The following is a 20,766-nucleotide window of genomic DNA, read 5'->3' as shown; positions in this document are numbered from 1 at the left end:
CATCCCCAGTCCAGGAGGTTCCTCCAGTGCATTGATGATAACTTTCTGATGCAAATGGTGGATGAGCCAACTAGGAGAGGAGCGCTGCTGGATCTGATCCTCACTAACAAGGAGGGTCTGGTGGAAGAGGTGAAGGTTGAGGGCAGCCTTGGTTGTAGCGACCATGAGATGGTAGAGTTCAGGATCTCATGTGGCAGGAACAGAATAGCTAGCAGAATCGCAACCCTGAACTTCAGGAGGGCCAACTTTGGCCTTTTCAGGCAATTGCTAGGGGAAATCCCATGGGACAGGGTACTAGAAGGTAAGGGGGCCCAAGATAGTTGGTTAGCGTTCAAGGACTGCTTCTTCCGAGCTCAAGATCAGAGCATCCCAACAGGTAGGAAGTCAAGGAAGGGTACCAGGAGACCTGCATGGTTGAACAGGGAACTGCTGGGCAAACTCAAGTGGAAGAAGAAGGTGTACAGATCGTGGAAGGAGGGGCTGGCCACTTGGGAGGAATATAAGTCTGTTGTCAGAGGATGTAGGGAGGCAACTAGGAAAGCTAAGGCCTCCTTGGAATTAAACCTTGCAAGAGAGGTCAAGGACAACAGAATGGGCTTCTTCAAATACATTGCAGGTAAAGCCAACACTAGAGGCAATGTAGGCCCACTGATGAATGAGGTGGGGGTCCTGGAGACAGAGGATAAAAAGAAGGCGGAGTTACTGAATGCCTTCTTTGCTTCTGTCTATACTGTTGGAAGCTGTCCTGAGGAGCCCTGGACCCCTGCGGCCTCAGAAGAAGTCAGGATAGAGGAGGAATCTGTCTTGGTTGATGAGGGCTGGGTCAGGGACCAATTAAGCAACCTGGATGTCCATAAATCCATGGGCCCTGATGGGATGCATCCGCGGGTGCTGAGGGAGCTGGCGGAAGTCATTGCTAGGCCACTCTCCATCATCTTTGCTAAGTCATGGGCAACAGGAGAGGTGCCTGAGGACTGGAGGAAAGCGAATGTCACTCCAGTCTTCAAAAAGGGCAGGAAGGAGGACCCGGGTAACTATAGACCGGTCAGCCTCACCTCCATCCCCGGAAAGGTGATGGAGCAACTTGTTCTTGGTGCTGTCTCTAGGCACATCAAGGATAGGGGGATCATTAGGGGCAGTCAACATGGCTTCACCAACGGGAAGTCTTGCTCAACCAACTTGATAGCCTTTTATGAGGATGTTACCCGGTGGATAGATGATGGTAAAGCTGTGGACGTGGTCTATCTCGATTTCAGTAAAGCGTTTGACACGGTCTCCCACAGCATCCTCGCAGCTAAACTGAGGAAGTGTGGTCTGGATGATCGGGTAGTGAGGTGGATTGTGAACTGGCTGAAGGAAAGAAGCCAGAGAGTAGTGGTCAGCGGGACAGAGTCCAGTTGGAGGTCTGTGTCTAGCGGAGTTCCGCAAGGGTCGGTTCTGGGACCAGTTCTATTCAATATATTCATTAATGACTTGGATGAGGGATTAGAGTGCGCTGTCAGCAAGTTCGCTGATGACACAAAACTGGGAGGAGTGGCTGAGATGCCGGAAGGCTGCGCAGCCATTCAGAGAGACCTGGACAGGCTGGAGAGTTGGGCGGGGAGAAATTTAATGAAATATAACAAGGGCAAGTGTAGAGTCCTGCATATGGGCAAGAACAACCCCATGTACCAGTACAAGTTGGGGACAGAGCTGTTGGAGAGCAGCGTAGGGGAAAGGGACCTGGGGGTCCTAGTGGACAACAGGATGACCATGAGCCAGCAGTGTGCCCTTGTGGCCAAGAAGGCCAATGGCATCCTGGGGTGTATTAGAAGGGGTGTGGTCAGCAGGTGGAGAGAGGTTCTCCTCCCCCTCTACTCTGCCCTGCTGAGGCCGCATCTGGAATATTGTGTCCAGTTCTGGGCCCCTCAGTTCAAGAAGGACAGGGAACTGCTAGAGAGAGTCCAGCGCAGAGCCACGAAGATGATTAAGGGGGTGGAACATCTCCCTTATGAGGAGAGGCTGAGGGAGCTGGGTCTCTTTAGCTTAGAGAAGAGGAGACTGAGGGGTGACCTCATTAATGTTTATAAATATGTAAAGGGCAAGTGTCAAGAGGATGGAGCCAGGCTCTTCTCAGTGACATCCCTTGACAGGACAAGGGGCAATGGGTGCAAGCTGGAGCACAGGAGGTTCCACTTAAATTTGAGGAAAAACTTCTTTACTGTAAGGGTGACTGAACACTGGAACAGGCTGCCCAGAGAGGTTGTGGAGTCTCCTTCTCTGGAGACATTCAAAACCCGCCTGGACGCGTTCCTGTGTGATATGGTCTAGGCAATCCTGCCCCGGCAGGGGGATTGGACTAGATGATCTTTCGAGGTCCCTTCCAATCCCTAACATTCTGTGATTCTGTGATTCTGTGATTGAGTGCACCCTCAGCAAATTTGCAGATGACACCAAGCTGGGTGGCAGTGTCGATCTGCTGGAGGGTAGGAAGGCCCTACAGAGGGATCTGGACAGGTTAGATAGACGGGCCGAGACCAACGGCATGAGGTTCAACAAGAACAAGTGCCGGGTCTTACACTTCGACCACAACAACCCCATGCAGCGCTACAGGCTGGGGGAAGCGTGGTTAGAAAGCGGCCCGGCGGAAGGAGACCTGGGGGTGCTGATCGACAGCCAGCTAAACATGAGCCAGCAGTGTGCCCAGGTGGCCAAGGCGGCCAATGGCATCCTGGCCTCTATTAGGAATAGTGTAGCCAGCCTGTCTAGGGAAGTGATCGTCCCTCTGTACTCGACACTGGTGAGGCTGCACCTTGAATACTGTGTCCCAGTTCTGGGCCCCGCACTTCAAGAAAGATGTTGAGGTGTTGGAGCGAGTCCAGAGGAGGGCGACCAAGCTGGTGAAGGGTCTGGAGGGTCTGACCTACAAGGAACGGCTGAGGGAGCTGGGGTTGTTTAGCCTGGAAAAGAGGAGGCTCAGAGGTGACCTTATTGCAGTCTACAACTACCTGAAGGGAGGTTGTAGTGAAGTGGGAGTCGGCCTCTTCTCCCAGGCAACTAGCGACAGGACAAGAGGACACAGCCTCAAGGTTCGCCAGGGGAGGTTCAGGTTGGACATTAGGAAGAATTTCTTCTCAGAAAGGGTTATTAGACATTGGAATGGGCTGCCCAGGGAGGTGGTGGAGTCACCATGTCTGGATGTATTTAAGAAAAGACTGGACATGGCACTTAGTGCCATGGTCTAGTTGACATGGTGGTGTCAGGGCAATGGTCGGACTCGATGATCCCAGAGGTCTCTTCCAACCTGACTGATTCTGTGATTCTGTGAAATGCAACTGAGCTTGATGGATGTGTGACGCCCGAGTGCACAGAGCTGTCAGCTGGGGATGCTGGCTGGTGTGCTGCTGGACGAGGTCATCAGCTGTTCCCCTCATGGAGCTGATCTTACTGGGTCAGCTCCGCAGGAGCATCTGAATGGCAGCCTTGGGCTTGCTTCCCTTTGTAAGGTTTCCAGACCATGGTTTCAGTGAAGCATTTATCTTCATGCAGCTCCTTTGTCTCAACCACATCATACGTCTATACAGCCTGTCTGTACTTCTCTCCTCAACATGTAAAGGGAGTGGATTTAAGCACAGAAACAAAAAACTACACAGGTCTTCAATTCTATCCAGCTTTAAAAATATTTGTTTTTTAAAAATAAGTTTAAAAAAAAAATGAAGCCAGCCAGACCTCATTTGTTGACAAGGTGTGAGAAAAGCATTCTTGTGTAATGGTAGCTTTAGCTGAAAATAATCTGTTTAAATACACACCTGCTAATCAGCTTTCTATTGCCACTCTTAAATGGATATAGCTGAACTTAAGATTTCCATAGGCTGTTTTGACATAAGTACTGCAAATTTTCATTCACAGTATGATCTAGGCACAGATTGGCTCAGAAAGCTAAGTACAGTTTGAATCTTATTTTGGCTGTGTGGACACGTGTACATGTTTTGTGGAGTCCTGGCTGCTGTGTTTTTAATGCCTGTTGGTTTGCATTTTGGGAACAGGCAGTTTAGGAAGAGGAACCAGGTGTGCCCAGCTTGGTGTAGTCTGTGCCCTGCATGTTGCCAAGTTTGAGAGGAACATGAAGTCTCTTGCAGCTTGCACCCTGCACAGTTTGGGCTCCTCAATTTCTTGCTTTAAAGTTTAACTGTGTGTGCTCCCAAGCTCCTTGATTTACTTTGCAAAACCAAATTGACCTGCTGTCAAATTGTCTGTTTTGCTGGGTTATTCCATATGACCCTTTCTACCAAAATACCTTTTTGTTTAATGATTTAAATATGCATTACCATCCCAGAACCTGCCTTTGGCAGCGACCCTGTGGCTGCACAGAGCGTGGGCAGGATGGTTACTGGACACTGCTTCCTGCTCTCGGTATCTGGAAACACGTGCGAGGATTAGCAAGGATGATGTGTTTGGGGATGGGCTTTTCCAAAGGAGTTAAAATGCGTTTACAGTTGGGTTCTGAACTTGAGTTTTCATAAAATCTCCAGCCACAAGGAGTAAACTTTGTGGTTTGAATGTAAACGCCATGGTTCTGGGAGCCTGGAACAGGTATGGATGTCCTGTGTGTCACCTGTTTCCCTTATTAAGATGCAAGTGAGTGTGTAAATTATTTCTAGTCACCTGTTTAATTGCCTAAGTAGAAATTGCAACAGTTGCATATTTCTTCAGAGGTACGAAACTACTCCTCTAAATTAATTGCCTTCAAATTGCTTCAGAGCCTCTTTGCACCAGTGCTGGATGTGATCCAGCTCAGTCCTGCTACCAAACAGCAGGTGCAAAGCTGAGTCAGCCCGTGCCTGCCTTGGCCCTTTGAAAATTGCCCTTTGTGAGCCTTATTCAGTGGGCTGGAGAGGCTTGCGTGGTATCCTGTACAGCTAAATGCCCAACCCCACTCTCTCCCCTCCATTTGCTGCATTGCAAGTGCTAAATAATATTTTCTTCAAAATACCTTCATGCTATTTTTTTTTAATTAATAAATGACCTTTAAAGTGTTTTGGAGGTTGGGATAAAAGAGACTATTGTGTTTTCCAGATGCATGGAGTGAATGTGATTTGGTTTTCAAGTTTTGGTGATCCTTAAAAATACTTAATAGTAGGTAGACATTTCTATCAATTATTTGAGGCAGGGCCTAACTTGCCACAAGTCCTACGCTTGCCTGCCTGCTGACACCGTAGTGTTTGCAGCATTAGAGGACAGGAACTTACTTCCTTGCAGATTATTTGACTGCTTCACATATGTATTCTACCATACCCACGTAAATGTAGCTTTAAAGCATGCTTTTCTGGTCTGTCTCCTTTCAACTTGCCGAAGAACAAAAATACGAAACTTCCTATACCGTTAGTCGCATTATAGAAGTAACACCAAGAGAAACTTGGTCATAAACTTGAAAGCATGTTTAGGTAGAAGACTTTCCAATATTGAGAATCTGCCAAAATCATGAATTAATTATTAGACAACACTTTAAAAAAAAAATTCTATGGAGAAGGAAATAAGCCTTTGTGTCTACAGTAGACTTACTGATCAACAGAACATATACAATAGATCATGCAATGTGAAATATAAAGTTAGAACAATAGTGTTATGTGCTGTGACATAACACCATACTAAATACTTGATGTTTTCTGCTAATTTATTCCCTTTTCACTTCCCCCATGTCTATTAAAATACTGCTCTTCTTTAATGCTTCGAAGAATCAGGCTCTTCGTTTGTAATAGACGGGTGTTAAGAAGCCTAAAATACAGATTAATCTCACTCACTGTTGTAATAATACAGGGAGAGACAGTGGTGTATCACTGGGAGGAGAGGCTGGGACAACCAAGTGGGGGGAAAAATATTAACAGATTTGCTATTTGAATCAAGAAGTAAATCTTGCTTCTGGTGGCCAAGTACACCATCCCATATGCTCTATCTTAAAGTTTAAAACTGTTTGGCGTTACAGATGAGATTGAACAAACTTAATGAACAAATGGATAGCACATTTTTTCATCTCTATAGCTTGATTTTTCTCTCAACTGCTGTCAGACCATTTGTCTCCTGTTGTTTTTTTTTGCTCAAGGTCTGTGGTCTGTTCTAATGCACAGTATAATGAAGATACGGAATTGTGGAGGGCAGTGCTTTAAGAAGGGAAAGCAAGCACAGTAGTCATGTACAAAAACTCTGAAGCATGCCCTTCATGTGTCTCTGAAGTGGATGAGAAGTCAAAATAGAGATTTTGCATGTGCTACTGGAAGAGCACATGTTCCAGTTACAGATTTTTCTTCAAAATTAAGCACCAGTTCAATGAGAAAACTCTTAAGCTGAGTAGCCATCAAGTTTGGTTAGTCAGGAGTTTTGCAGTATCCCCTTCCAGTGGATGAATGGTCAAACTAAGGAATTAGTTGCCTTTTTCATGGCTTGTCCCTTTCTTAAAGCAAGGTGGTGTACAGTCATATGTGATTCCATCTGGAGATGGATAGGGCTGTGCGAAATACTTGCTGCAAACACTTTAGTCTCGAGTGCGGGGCCAGACTTTAGTTTACAGGACTTCTCATAATTTCACATTGACAATTCTTCAGTCGGTGCTTTTGCTGAAGCTTCACATGTGCGGTTTCTTGCACCACCATAATACTGGGAGCTCACTGGTTGTGTAGTGGTTCTGCTCCTTGTTTGGATGGCAGGGGTTGAAGTTAGGCTTGCGATCTGCAAGGAAACATTGCAGCCTCCGGCTTTGCGGAGGGCAGACATTACCTTCAAGGTAACACAACATTCAACTGCCAATGCAAGTTTTAAAAGTTTTTGTTTGTCTTTGTAACATCAGTCTTCTCATAAATCTGAATTGCAAACTGGCCCAACCAGAACTGATGTATATTTTTACTTTGACAAAGGCGTGGTTTGCTATTTGCTTTTTTTTCTGAAGTGTTTTGCATCACCTGAAGTTCTGCATGCTGACATTTAAAGATAAGACAATGAGAGGCAGCACATTCTTTTAGCTAAATGGAGGCAAACGAATGGCTCTAGCCTTACAAATAGAGAATTGGATGGTTGCTTCTTCCTCTGTTGGTTTTAAAGGAAGTGGATCATTTGAAGCATTTTGCTACAGTTATCTCAGATGAGGCATGTGAGTTGCCTGCCTCTCAGCTATACCCCTCTTACTCTGCTATAGATGGTCAGATCCGTTCTGTGTGCGGTTGGCTGTGTAATGTCTCCATTTGGCTCACTGCCCGGTTCTTTGCGTTATAAAATAATGTCCCCTACCTATGATGTTTCCCCTTCCCCAAAAAGTGACGAGCATATATATTCAATAACATTATGCCGATGCAATGTGATAGAAGTGTGAATTCTAATTTTCCCATTTTTTTTCCAAAGGGAGCAGTTATAATAGAAGTTTGTGGGAGGAATAAAGATAGGGAAATAAAAATCTTTCCTGGTGGTGGGTGGTATAGAAAGTATAGAAAACTGTGAAATCTGCTTGGGTTGCAGAGAATGTTGTGGTAGGTTTCAGCTGAGCCTTTAGTTGCATTGTTGCCAGTCATGGGGTGAACAGCTTGGCTTAAATCTGTCCTGGTCAGCAGATCTTTCACACAGACCTAGTGCGGAGCTAAGCCTGCTGTTAAAATCCATTCAGGTAGACACACAACAGATTGATTTCCACGCAGTGCAGCTCACTCACTTACACGTTCTAGTTCAACTGCAGGTTCCAAGTGGTGGCAGCAGGTCCAAGACTTCTTTACAGTTTCCTTAAAAGAGAGTGCAAGTTATCATTCATAGAGTTACTTGCTCTTGATGAGCTGTAGCAAAGAGGGAATCAGACAATGTGTGTGACTTGAGGCACGCTGCCGGGGCAGGCTGCTCTCCCTAGAGCCGAGCCCGGTACTGCTTTGGGAATTGGTCCTTGAAGATACTGTCATTTATGTATCTTAAGGCTGAAACTCAGCTGTGATGAGGATTTCCTGTACTGCCTGTACAAAAATCCTTGAATCTTCCCATGCTTTTACATAAAGTTTATATTTATAGTGTTTGGGCAGTGTGCCAAGCTGCTGTAAAGTGTATGTATGCATGACTTCTCCCGTATTTGATTCAAGATCAAGTTAACATTTTAGTTGATTTTTTTTTTTTTTCTTAACTACACACTCATCTGACTAATTTCTTTTAAACCAAAGTACTAGAGTCTGTATAGAAGCAGTTTTGCTTAAGGTCAGTGACCACACGCTTGTGTTAGAGGTGCTGTTTCACCTTGCTTCCAGGCTTTGGGTGCAGCTGGAATGGCATAAGGTGCTTGCTCCATTCATGTTAACAGTAGGAAAATGACTCCTCCTATTCCTGCCTGTCTGGCTGGAGTTGGGAATGTGAAATTTGAAACTCAGATGTACAAGTTACTAACTTCTGTTTTGCCTTTTAAGCAATTGTAAGTCTGGGGAGACAAACCTAGGCAGTCTCCTAAGCTGACCTGTGTTAATATAAATGTAAAGAGAATTGCACGACATTTCTTTGTTTTCTTAATACTCTGCACTTTCTGCCTGAAACTATTCTGTATCTTGCATATTTAAATATCTTCGGCTTATACATATTAGTAGTACGTTTCAGATTGGCAGTTCTGTATTGCTCTTTATCAGGCAGTTCGTGTCAGGCTAGAATTGCTTCTCTGCTGCATATCTGAGTGTGAGGATCATGTTGAATGGATGGTCTTCAGTATATTAAGACTCTCAAATTTAGCTAAGTGGTTTATATATCAAAAAGTGAAGTACTCTGACAAATAGGCTACTGAAATGGGATCAAATCAGGTGAAGCAGCAAATCAAATTAATTTTTTTATTGGAGCACTCCAGTGTCCCTTGTGAGACATTCATTCTTCTATGTCATGACAAACTGTCACACTTGTGCTTTCTATATGGGTTCCTGGTTTAACTAGATTCAATTAATTCTTAGCATAAGAAACACTGAATTTGATATTTCTGCAGAGATCTTTTCATGTGGTGGCGCGGATTTCATGGATAAATTCTGTTTTTCTTTGTATAACCATGTGGCTGTGCGGAGTGTTCACTATCTTTAATACTTGTAATGAAGATGATGAAATTAGCATTGAACTTGATCCAATTACTTTTTTCTTTCTTCTTCTGACATCTTCAGTAACCACTTCTGCAGCTTGTGAGAAATTGGAGAGAGACAAGAATGAACTGCAAGTTGCTTATGAAGGATTTTTGCAGAAGTTAAACCAGCAACATCACAATGATTTAGCTGAGCTGGAGGAGAGGCTTAAACAGTTTTACACTGGAGAATGTGAGAAACTCCAAAGTATCTGCATTGAAGAAGCTGAAAAGTACAAAGTGCAACTCCAGGAGCAGGTTTGTGACATCGGAAGTAGAAACGTTCTCTAGCAATTGCTTTCTGCAACAAATGAGCCTTCAGAGAATCCTGGGTTTTGCTAATAATGGAGTTATTTTATCTAATGTTAAACTCCAATTCGTTGCAACTATAAAAATATTACTACACTAAGCTGTCCAGATCTTAAGCTTGTGTTTAAACGTGGTGGAGAGTCCTTGTGTTCTGCAAGCTTCAATGACTTCTGGAGCTCCACTGGATTATTTGAGGCAGCTTAAATTTTCAGTTTTATAAAGACACACCTGGCCTGTGACCTTGCTTTGCAGCAACTCCATGTGTGCGACCGATGCATACATCATCCTGTTGGTAGCATGTCATGGTTTAACCCCAGCCGGCAACTAAGACGCACACAGCCACTCGCTCAATCTCCCCTGGTGGCATGGGGGAGAGAATCGGAAGGGTAAAAGTAAGAAAACTCATGGGTTGAGATAAAGGCAATTTAACAGGTAAAGCAAAAGCCTGTTAAAAAAAAAAAAAAGCACAAGCAAAGCAAAATAAGGAATTCTTTCACCACTTCCCATCAGCAGGCAGGTGTTCAGCCATCCCCAGGAAAGCAGGGCTCCATCACACGTAATGGTGACTTGGGAAGACAAAACGCCATCAGTCCGAACATCCCCCCCTTCCTTCTTCTTCCCCCAGCTTTATATGCTGAGCATGATGCCATATGGTATGGGATATCCCTTTGGTAGTTGGGGTCAGCTGTCCCGGCTGTGTCCCCTCCCAACTTCTTGTGCACCCCCAGCCTACTCACTGGTGGGGTGGTGTGAGAAGCAGAAAAGGCCTTGACTCTGTGTAAGCACTGCTCAGCAGTAATGAGAACATCCCTGTGTTATCAACACTGTTTTCAGCACAAATCCAAAACATAGCCCCATACCAGCTACTATGAAGAAAATTAACTCTATCCCTGCCGAAACCAGGACATAGCAGTAAACTGTAAGGCATTGTTCTCATCTGTTAAGTGTTGTATGTGGCTTAGCTTTTCCTGTGACCATCTGTTGAGTGCTCCCTAGACTAAAACATACTCGATGTACTGTGTAAAGCCATTAGAACAATACTTTAAATGAGTGTTGACACATGTAAGGGGGGAAATAAATCATGTTGTCTTATTGCAGGTGGACAACTTAAATCTCACACATGAAAACTTCAAGCTAGAATTTGAAAACAGGCACTCTGAAAAAGTAGAGGAGCTGAAAAAGGAGTATGAATCCTCTTTTTCAGGCAAGTATTTTGTATTCAAGTACATATGCTATAGTGCTGCTAGTCACGAACAAAAATATTCAGACTTTTTCATCAGTGTGTCCATTTCATTGTTCTTGATGGTCAGCTATTGTTAAAAACATTGGCTGAGTTCCTTCTTTTGGAACTGAACAGGTCTCATTTTACATACAGAAATCACCATGATCCCACTGTAGTTGAATGAAACTTTTAAAACAGTTTAAGAGTGGAGATAACTTTTTCTTTCAGTAAAAGATGTCTGAATTGCAGTCTGCCCTCAAAATCTCAAGTTAACGAGTAATTGCTCCCACTCCCTATTTCTATAAGGAGCACCTCAAAATTGAAGTTGAGGATAAACAGGGTTGTGTGCTTTCCAGACTGACATGGGAATGTTGAGAAATATTACACGCTGTTTACAGTATACTGGGGCAAAGGTGGTTTTTCAGGGAGGGGGTGGTGAGTGCGCTCAGTTTTAAATGGCATTGCATCTAATTGATGTAAGTGATGATGATTTCCATCCTCCCTCCAACTCTGCTTGATAGCCAAGTTTCCAGTGATACTTTTGCGTCATTAAAACGGGTGATGTTTCCACTGCAATCAAAGAGCAAACTCCTCTGCGTGGCATCTCCAAAGTAGGAAAGGAAATCTTTTTCTAGAAGTTTTTGGAAGACACAATTTGAATTTCTGCTGTGCTTCCCATCAGAAACTCAGCTTTTGTCAGACGTGGCTCTTGTGCTCAGTTCATCCATTTGTTGCATATAGGTGAATGCTTTCAAAATTGACAGGCTGTCAGCTAATGAAATGGATATGCGGGGGGGCAATCAACAAATCTGAAGCAGCAATAAATCTGATGCTTTGTACATGCTTTGGATCAACTGATGATAAATGTTCTTTCCATGTTGTCATTAACTCTGCCTCTGCGAGTACGTGTATTGGCTGGCTTTTCGTGCTGCATCTTCTCAAAAAGAATTTTCATATCTTACACAGTATTAAAAAAATCTGCAAAAATAATTTGTTGCAGAGCTCAAGAGCGCCCATGAATCTGAAAGAAAGTCGCTTGAAGATTCCTTTAAAGAGAAGCAGGAATTGCTAGAGGTTTGTTAAGGGTTGGGGTCATTGCAACAGTCTAAAACTTAAAAGGCAGTTTGGAGATGTGTGCTGAATTCTTGGCCTAACTGTACCGTATCTTTTAATTTCAGAAAAAAATTGATGAATTAAAATGTGAAAACGATTCTCTGAGTGAGAAGCTGAAATTAGAAGAGCAAAAACAAATAGCCAAAGAAAAAGCCAATCTTGTAAGTCTTGATCTTCAAAAGTAATGCAGATAAGCAGATCTTGTAAGCCTGGGTTTATTTTATTGCATAATATGAAAGGTTTGCAATCAAGCCTGATGGGGGGGAGGTCCCACACTTATTAATATTTTATGCAAATGGATTGCTTGCCATAAGTTTTTCTCAATCACTGCAATGTTGTGTATTAACTTTGCCATTATAAATCTATAAAGCTGTTGAATATCTAAGTCAGTGGTGTAAGTTATAGCCTAAGTTAAATTGAAGACCTAGGTGTATGCGGAAGTTGTACCATAGCTTTCCTCTAGACAGCCGATAAATGTTCTAATGGCGCTATGATCAGCGTGGGCTCACATCGCCACTACAGAACTCCCTTCTTGTCCTTGAGTCTTTAATGCATTTATTCAAACATTGATTAGTACTGTTGCTGATTTACCCTTCAGATAAACTTTTTTGTCCTGCCTTCCCTCCCAAGGCTGCTGTGATGCTCCTTGGTTAGAAATGTGCTCTGACAGACATTTTTCACGCACTGGGAGGGTTAGACACCAACATGCTTATCTTTCTGGTTACCTGGAAATAACTGGAATACCGGTGGTATTGCTTATCCCGCAAAGAGAAAATCCGTGCTTAAAAACTCACTTAGGATGCTTCTAGTAGAAGTTGCTCTAGTTTTCACTGCAATTTAGGGGTTTTTTTCTCTTACTGCTTATTCTATTGACAGGACAGAGCTGCCACAAGAAGAATCTGCAACCACAATGTGTTGCTGGGGTTAGGAGAGATGATGCCAAAGAGAACACATTGCACACTGCACTTGGGAGGTTGAACGGCATTCCATAAGGATGCTCAGATGTTGTTTCATTTAAAGGAGCAATAGTCAAGTGCCTTTACATGGCCGCAGATGCACTTTGCATCCTGACAGCATAAAGCACATCATACGATTGAGGCTCTCTATGAAAAATACTGATCTGACCCAGTATATTCTTCTGTGCTAAACACAAATTCTGCACTATCAGAATTCCCATTAGCCCTTTGAAGACAGAGGTGTATTTCCAACTTCTCCAGTATTATTTAGATAGTGTCACTTGATATTCCCAGCTTTTTTGCTAAAATCTTCTGTAGGCCTTTCAGTCTTTTTATCTCTGTGTTCTGCTGTGAGTAGCTAATGTGGTGGCTCAGATTTAACTTTAAAAAGACATTTTAAGATCATTGGGGCTGAGGAGAGAAAGAAAAAAAAAAATAAATTTTGAACATACTGTAAGCTGCATTTAAACTTTTCAGGATCACTTTTCTCGCTAGCACCTAGATTCCTTGTAAAGCCACAAAAGGGAGGAACGAAGTTCAAATTGTCTGCCTCCTCCTTTGAGGCAGCACAGCACACCCCACCCTCACAGGGACTTCTGTTCAAAAGTACCAATTAAACAAGAATCACTAATGCCACAGTCCTAAAAGCAGGCAGGAGAATGAAATGTGTAGGCGATGAGGCCCTTGTTACCAGTGAAATGTACTGGCTCTCACCTTGTGGGACTGCGCCCCACAAAACCGCAGGCATTGCCCACCGAGTCTGAGGTTTCTGATGCGGCAGTGAAGCTGTTACTCAATGCAGTACTCCAGTATTCTCACCCAAATACGCTTGTTTTTAAAGATAAACTTGGTTACACAGCACACCTAATCATTGGTTGATTTCTGTTTGTGTTCCACTTGGACTATCTGGAAATAAATGCTTTATTTCTCCTTATTTTTGCTTGTCACTTTGCCTGTGAAATGTAGAGAATATGTTTTACTGTGCAGTGTTTGAATGGGTCCTTTGTGTCTCCTAACTGGCTGTATTGTAGATAAGTCATGGATGTACAGCAGTGCAAGATTTTTATGTGCAATTGCATTGCTAGGCTTTAAGAAGAATGTAAACCCAAAAACTTTCAATTTCTGCTTATGAATCAGCTACCTTCAGACTCAAAACAGGGAAAATCAGCTACAGTCAAGTTAATAGCTTTAAATTTCTGGTGCTTTTTGAACTACTCCAGCATCTGAAGGCTTTTCAAATGTTTACTCTAATTACCTCTTGGGATGGGTTATGAGTAATATGAAATAAATTTTGGAACTCCTAGCCTTAAAGGAAGCCTTTGGGCACTCCTGCAAAACAAGTTTTGCTGTGACAGCTTTACTGCCTGCCTTTGACTCAAATGGGTTTTTCACATTTGTGTATAGTGTTTTCTGAACAGCTTCTAAGGAAAACTGCAACTGTCCACCTGCACCAAGGACAAACAAAATCAGAGGAGAAAGTGGTAGCAGATTTTTTTTTTTAATTCTAAACAGTTCAACTTGATTTCACTTAGAAAAAGTAGCTGTCGTTGCCATATTTATTTTCTTGCTCTTTCTAAATAGTAGAGAAATGCTTGCATTGTTCCTGAAATTCAGGGTACTAAGCAAACTCTGTGGAAATCTTTCAGAAAAACCCGCAGATTATGTATCTGGAACAGGAGCTGGAAAGTTTGAAGGCAGTGCTGGAGATCAAGAATGAGAAACTCCATCAGCAGGATATAAAGCTAATGAAGATGGAAAAACTGGTGAGTTTTCCTCGGGGTCTGGCCAGTTTGGACCGTGTCTGAGTTATGTTCTGATAATGAACTTGGGCTGGTCAGACTTACATGTTAGGATTCCCTCCCTGGCAGTGTTCAAGGCCAGGTTGGATGGGGCTTTGAGCAACTCGGTCTAGTGGAAGGTGTCCCTGCCTGTGGCAGGGGGGTTGGAAGTACATGATCTTTAAGGCCCCTTCCAACCCAAACCATTCTATGGTTCTATGATTATTTTTTTTGTGTTTAAAAGGAAACATGAAATAACGATGGGACATGCTCACATTGCAGGTACAATTGTATCTGCATTGGGCTGTAATGTAAAGAGGGGGAAGGAATCACCAGATGCTGTAAATGACCTTTTAACCTCTTAAGACAACTACTGGTTTGCATAAACTATTGCTAACTTAGTACAGGGTTATCTGGGAGCCTCTTCCACACTTCCTTTCCTCTTCTTTCTCTTCTCCCCCATCCCACAAACAAAAAATCCTTACTTGCTAAGTTTGCTTGAGTGTTATGGAAGATAGATTGCACTGTCAGTAAAACATTAACATGGAAATGATCCTAATTAAACAAGAAGGGATCAAATATGAAATGGAATAAATGTTTTCGTCTAGAGTTGATTAGCTTAGGTCAATCATTTTAGCTGTTCTTTTTAAACTAGTTGTTTAGCTGTGTGGATTTGCTCCCGATTTGTGCATAATTCCACATGAAAAGGCAATTTTGGGAGCAGAACTTGTAATTACTTAGCATACTCTTATTTGTGGCAGGACAGTGTCCTTATCCTGGGTGGGGCCTTTGAGCACTGTTGTAATACTTGCTTAAGCAAGATTTTAATGAGGAAGCATAGAAAGAGGTTTGGATACAAAGGAATACATTCATATCAGGTGTTCAGTATTGTACAGCATCATATGTTGCCCTGGTCTACAATTACTAGTAAATTACTAGTAAACCTTCATCTTTTCTGAACAGATGTTGGCCACAGTTAAGAAGCCCTTGGACCATCCCAGCCATTTAATCAGTGTTTTTCCTTAACTTTCCTAACATCCTGCAGCAATGAAGTGGAATCAGGAGAGCAAGAGGAAGAGCTGTTTACACAAGGGAGCTCTTGAATTTGTCACATTAGCATGTTATCTCTAGACAGTCTTCTGTCTGCAACAGCTTCTAAAACTGCTTCCTGTCACTGGCAGAAGTTACTAGAACGTGCTGGTTAACTGGTAGATCCCTTACCCAGTCCTCCTTTGTTGGCATCTAATGAACACAAGTGGCACAATGCCAGTGTTATGCAAGGATAAGGGAAGTAGGATCTGTGTGACTATTACAGAACAGTAAGCCATGACAGCAGGTCAGTCTTGCATTACTCTAGGCTTTTGCACTTAACCGTACCAAGGTCTGCAAGCTCCAGATGATGAATGCCTGTGATAGCTCAGTTAGTATCTTGATGAGTGCATGTATGGGTTTTATTTTAAACTGTGACCTTTTTTCCTAAGCTGGAGAACAACACAATCTTAATGGATAAATTAAAGAAGGTTCAGCAAGAAAATGAAGAATTAAAAGCTCGGATGGACAAACACATGGAACTTTCAAGGTGAAAAATATCTGTGGAATTTTAGATGTTCTTATGAACCAGGGGAAGGTGTGCCTGTGACAAGAACGAAAATTCTGTGTAAATACTAGTGACTGGGATTTCCTAGTACTCTGTAAACAAACACGCCCCTTCCTTCCCCACTTGTATCTCTGCAAATGTGCATTCACAGAATCACAGACTGGTGATTCTACATTGTTCTCCTTCATTCCTATGTAGAAGAACAAGCAGGAGCAGACTGTAAGGGGGTGAAGGCTCAGTATGTTCTTAAGTGCTCCAAAACAGTATTTTGGGGAAGAAAAGGCAACTCAGAAATATCATCTTCTTATAGATTGGGTCTTTTAAGTATTACTGGATTGGGAGCTAAACCTGGTTTCACTTATAACCACTTCAGTTGAGTGATTTGTCCCCAATTTAGATCAGTGAAAAGAGCAGTGTGTTTTATTTAGCTATAATAGCAATATTTAACATGAATAAAAGGGGTCTGAGGTTCTCCTAACTTCAACTATTACTTAAATGGATGGGCAAACTCTTCTGGTTTGAAGGAAACTAAATAAATTTAGCTTCTATGTAGAGCTGAGCCTGCAAGACGACCCAAAGGCTCCAGCATAGCCATTTAAAAGCATCTGTCATTGTAAGTAGGACAAGTCTCGCTTTTCAGATTCTTTTTCTGGTCTTTAGGAACATTTCTTACTGGGACTTTCTCCTACTTTCTGCAAGCTACCAGTTTAAATCCAGCAAGGATGAGAACACGCTAAATCCTCATTTTACGGCAGTAATTTTGTTGTAAGCCAAGCAGGGGATTATGCAATTTCAAACCTTTAACAATTAAGTTCCATGCTGTAGCCTCCAATTTGGGTTATGGGTTCTGATGTAAACCTTATGTTCGCAGGCAACTTTCTACGGAGCAAGCCGTTCTGCAGGAGTCGCTAGAAAAGGAATCAAAAGTAAACAAACGCCTGTCAATGGAAAATGAAGAACTTCTGTGGAAGCTGCACAACGGTGACCTATGCAGCCCAAGAAAACTGTCTCCCAGCTCTCCATCTGTGCCTCTTCAGTCCCCACGGAATTCTGGTAACTTCTCTAGTCCCACAGTATCACCGAGATGACACCTCTGGAGAGAGAGGGGCTTGCATTTCATTGGTGATCTGCAGAACCGATCCTAACTTTAATCACAGGAGCAAGAGCTATATTAGCTGACTATGATGACTAAACATAACTGGAAACTATTTGGTGCAAAAATGGCGATAAGAGACTGAATATGGGAGTAAGACATTCAGGTTGCTCCTCCCAAAAAGACTTGTGTATGACCTCTATGGACATTGTTGCACAAAGCACTTACAGAGCAAGGAAAGACTTGTTCATTGCCTTTTCACCTAACTATAAGAAAAAGCTCAGGGGCTTAGAGATAAAGATCACAACCTTTATACTATGTTCCTTATCACAGATGCTTTTTTTTAAGGCTGTGTGTATGCGTGTGTGCATGTGTGTGCTGTGGATGGAATGGTTGTAACACACTGTGCGTGTGTCTAATGCTGCCTTCTTTGCTGTGTATGTAATAAAGGATAAAAGCTGAAGACTATACATTGACACGTACTTCCTTAATGATGGTGTCAGTATGCATGCTTTTAGCAAAGAGTACCCTCACCCGGGAATGAGGAAAAACCTCCCCTAGTACTACAGGTTAGTTTCCTTCATTTTTCTGGCTTCAGTAAAAAAATGTCCTGAAAAGCTTTGTCAACTGACTCATTAGTGTCTTGGCCGACCTGAGTATGCAACTTCGAATTAATTTTAAAACCAAACTGAATTGCAGCCATATTTTGCATGGATTCTTGGTTTAATATCCATGCATAACTCTGCCATTTATGAACAGACATTTTTTGCAGGATACAGTGGATTTTGGCTTTCAAGTCAACAGGGTTGTAGTCAGAACCACGGTAGCCCTCAAGGTCAAAAGTTATTAGTTGAGTTGCAGGTTTAGAAACCTAGACCTATCATCTTACCTGCTGAAAAGGAATCACTGATTTCCCGAAAACAGCATGTCCATTGCTGAGGCCGACTGCTGAGGATAAACTAGACATAGATTTGAAAGCAAAGAGAAAAATGCAATGACTGTCACTAGGTGCATTCTTAACTCAGTTCTCAAGCAAAATCTTAAGTAATTTGTGAATGCCAATGTATCTGGTGTCACACTTTGCCCTTTTAAGCATTAGCATTTGTATTAACGTTACCTGAGGAAGAGGGGGAGGCAGTAGCTGTGTATTTATCTTGCTACTTCTGCCATACCTTCCCTCTTAGACTGCAGGATATCTGTGTTTTGCCAGTTCCTTTGGCAAAAGATCCTGTACAAGAGATTCTGTAGAGTAAGGGACAAAAAAATTGTTCTGGCTGCTGGAACTGGAGGCTGAGGGTGTTGTTAGCATTTCTGGAAATGTCATATGCTGAGCTTTAGCTTCAACAAGGTAATCGTGTAGCCGCTACACCCTTGGTCAGACCTGTTTGAGATGTCTACATTGCACCTACTAAACACAGGTTCAACTTCAAAGTAGTATTACAGAACACTAGCGATGCTTACAACAGCTTGGGTTTTGCAGTACCATTCCAGGACCACTGTTATCCTCCTGCTTAGCTAATGCTGTTAGCTGGCTATACAGTTAACTGTTATGGTAAATGTAGCTACTGAGTTTCCCCATGTTTTCCAGTAGCCTGGAGTCAGAAATCAAGGGATAGAAAGTGTTTAGGGAACTCAACTGGAGAGCCACTTCAAACCATTTTACCCAAGGCTTGAAAAATCTTGGCTAGTAACGAGGAACACAGACATACAAACAAGACTCTTATCAGTGCTCATACAATAGGTAAACTTGTAATATGCTTAAATTTGTGATTGACTATTTCATCATTAAATTTACTTAATTTTCCATAATGTACAAGTTAAGGGTGCCATTTCTATGGACCATTATGCTCTCTTTTAGGGCACTGTACATACCACTTGCTAGTGGTGTCAGTAATTAAAATGTTTCCTAGGGGTTTCAAATTTAACTATGAAAATCCTTTGTGGGCTAAAGCTTGGCTTAAAGTATATCTTGGAACGTTCTTATTTTCTATGGTCAAAGAGATTTGATCACATGTATTTGAGCTGAATGCTTAAAAAATAAAATTTTTGTACTGATTGAAGGGTTTTTCTCCTGCTTGTATTAGTCAAGTGATCTTTAATCTAAGGAGGAACATTCCTCCAAGTACTAAAAACTCTTAGTACCTGCTCAGCACAGCAGAACAGCAATAGTGAAGCTTCACTGCACAAATCATTAATGTTCAGCTTAGAAAACTGTAACTCTACCCTTGCTACTCTCATGTAGGCAGAAGTTACCCAGAGCTTGCTTGTGATTATTAGTGATTCGGCTTTAGATGGCTCTTAAAAAAAAGAATGTAGATAACATTACAGAATTCAGCAATAATAAAATCCTTGAGTACAGTTGGCTTAATATAGGGACCCAGTGTACCTATGCCTGGAAAAGGCATCCTACAGGACTCGCCTCATTAAAATGATCACCTTACTCAGGAAAATTTTTGTGTAAGAAAAGCCAGAGTTTAGCAATCTAACAGGTCCTGTCACAAGAACAGTTGTCTAGCCACTGGTAAGAACTTTATTATCTATCTTAGTTGCAATGTTAGTGTACCCCTTTGTATAACAGAGAAAAGGAAAGCTTTTCTGGGCTACCAGTACAGAAAAGTAAGTACGGTATAGCAAGTAATACAAAGACTGTTAATTTATCCATACTTTCCCTTCACAACAGAGGAGACTCCTCACCTCTAAGCTTCTTGCAAGGAGAATCTTTAATGCTCTTACGAAGAAATGAAGAATCCTTGTATATAGAAATGAGACTACAGAAATACCTGTTTAGTGTTTGTCCTGTTGGTCCGAAAGAATTAAATAATTCTGTTCATCTGTAAGCACTGTTCCAATATTTTTTCCATTTAACCGAGTATTACTATTTCAAGCTTTAACTTAAATACCATGTGTTAGCAAAGGCTTTGTTCAATCCAGTAACTTTTACATAGTTTTTAGTCATTTCTTTAGCGTAACGTTTCCTTCAGGAAAAGCTAGAAACCTGCTCACCATAAATACATTCCAAAGGTCTAGTGCTAGTCAAGCAATTAAACAAGTTATTTTCTTCAGATCCTCAACCTTAACTAGCAGTTCTAACTCTAATGCTAAGTTTCCAAGGAAGTCACAGTGACATAGCTGTACCAAATAGGCTGTTGCTATTCAAACTATTCCTAATGTGGTTCACCTCCCTTCAGTACTTTTTCTCTAAACGTCTTTGTATGAGTTGCACTATATTTGCTGTAAAGTTTGAGGTGAATCATTTCCTTATGCTAACTGAAGACCTCAAGTTTCTCACTAGAAACACCAAAGACACTTGCATGTAAACTGGTATAGAATCATAGCATCATGCAATTCATGCAGGAAATTCCTTCTAGACAGTAAGTAACCACTGATCTTTAAAACTGTAGTTGCCTGACAACCAGGAAATCATTTAGGGCTGAGCTTGAGTTAAAAAGGTCATCAGAAAGTTGGAATAATCATTGCACCCTGAAGAAACAAATACTTCTGTCCACTGCTGCTGCCTTGCCTTAGCAGAGCAGTGACTGAAGTATGGACATAGAAATAACAATATTGGCAGGTTTAGGCATGTGACTTCTTTGACAGGTCACTTAAATGTCAC

At 42.2% G+C, this 20,766-nt stretch overlaps 1 protein-coding gene across 3 annotated transcripts in view; it reads left to right on the top strand.

The window, feature by feature from the left end:
* MTUS1 (microtubule associated scaffold protein 1) overlaps positions 1-19,213 on the top strand; it is a 135,412-nt gene extending 116,199 nt beyond the window's left edge. For all 3 annotated transcript variants that reach the window (XM_068402683.1, XM_068402682.1, XM_068402684.1), the window contains 7 exons: positions 9,129-9,343; positions 10,493-10,598; positions 11,617-11,690; positions 11,795-11,890; positions 14,332-14,448; positions 15,945-16,042; positions 16,932-19,213. In XM_068402683.1, the coding sequence (XP_068258784.1) occupies positions 9,129-9,343; positions 10,493-10,598; positions 11,617-11,690; positions 11,795-11,890; positions 14,332-14,448; positions 15,945-16,042; positions 16,932-17,148 (923 nt within the window). In that variant the 3' untranslated portion in view covers positions 17,149-19,213. The remainder of the gene's footprint in view (positions 1-9,128; positions 9,344-10,492; positions 10,599-11,616; positions 11,691-11,794; positions 11,891-14,331; positions 14,449-15,944; positions 16,043-16,931) is intronic.
* Positions 19,214-20,766: the final 1,553 nt, after the last annotated feature.

The sequence above is a fragment of the Nyctibius grandis genome, chromosome 6 (assembly GCF_013368605.1).
Source record: "Nyctibius grandis isolate bNycGra1 chromosome 6, bNycGra1.pri, whole genome shotgun sequence".
Classification (NCBI taxonomy): domain Eukaryota; kingdom Metazoa; phylum Chordata; class Aves; order Nyctibiiformes; family Nyctibiidae; genus Nyctibius; species Nyctibius grandis.
The sequence above is the reverse complement of the archived record's forward strand: the minus strand, read 5'-3'. Positions and strand labels throughout refer to the sequence as shown.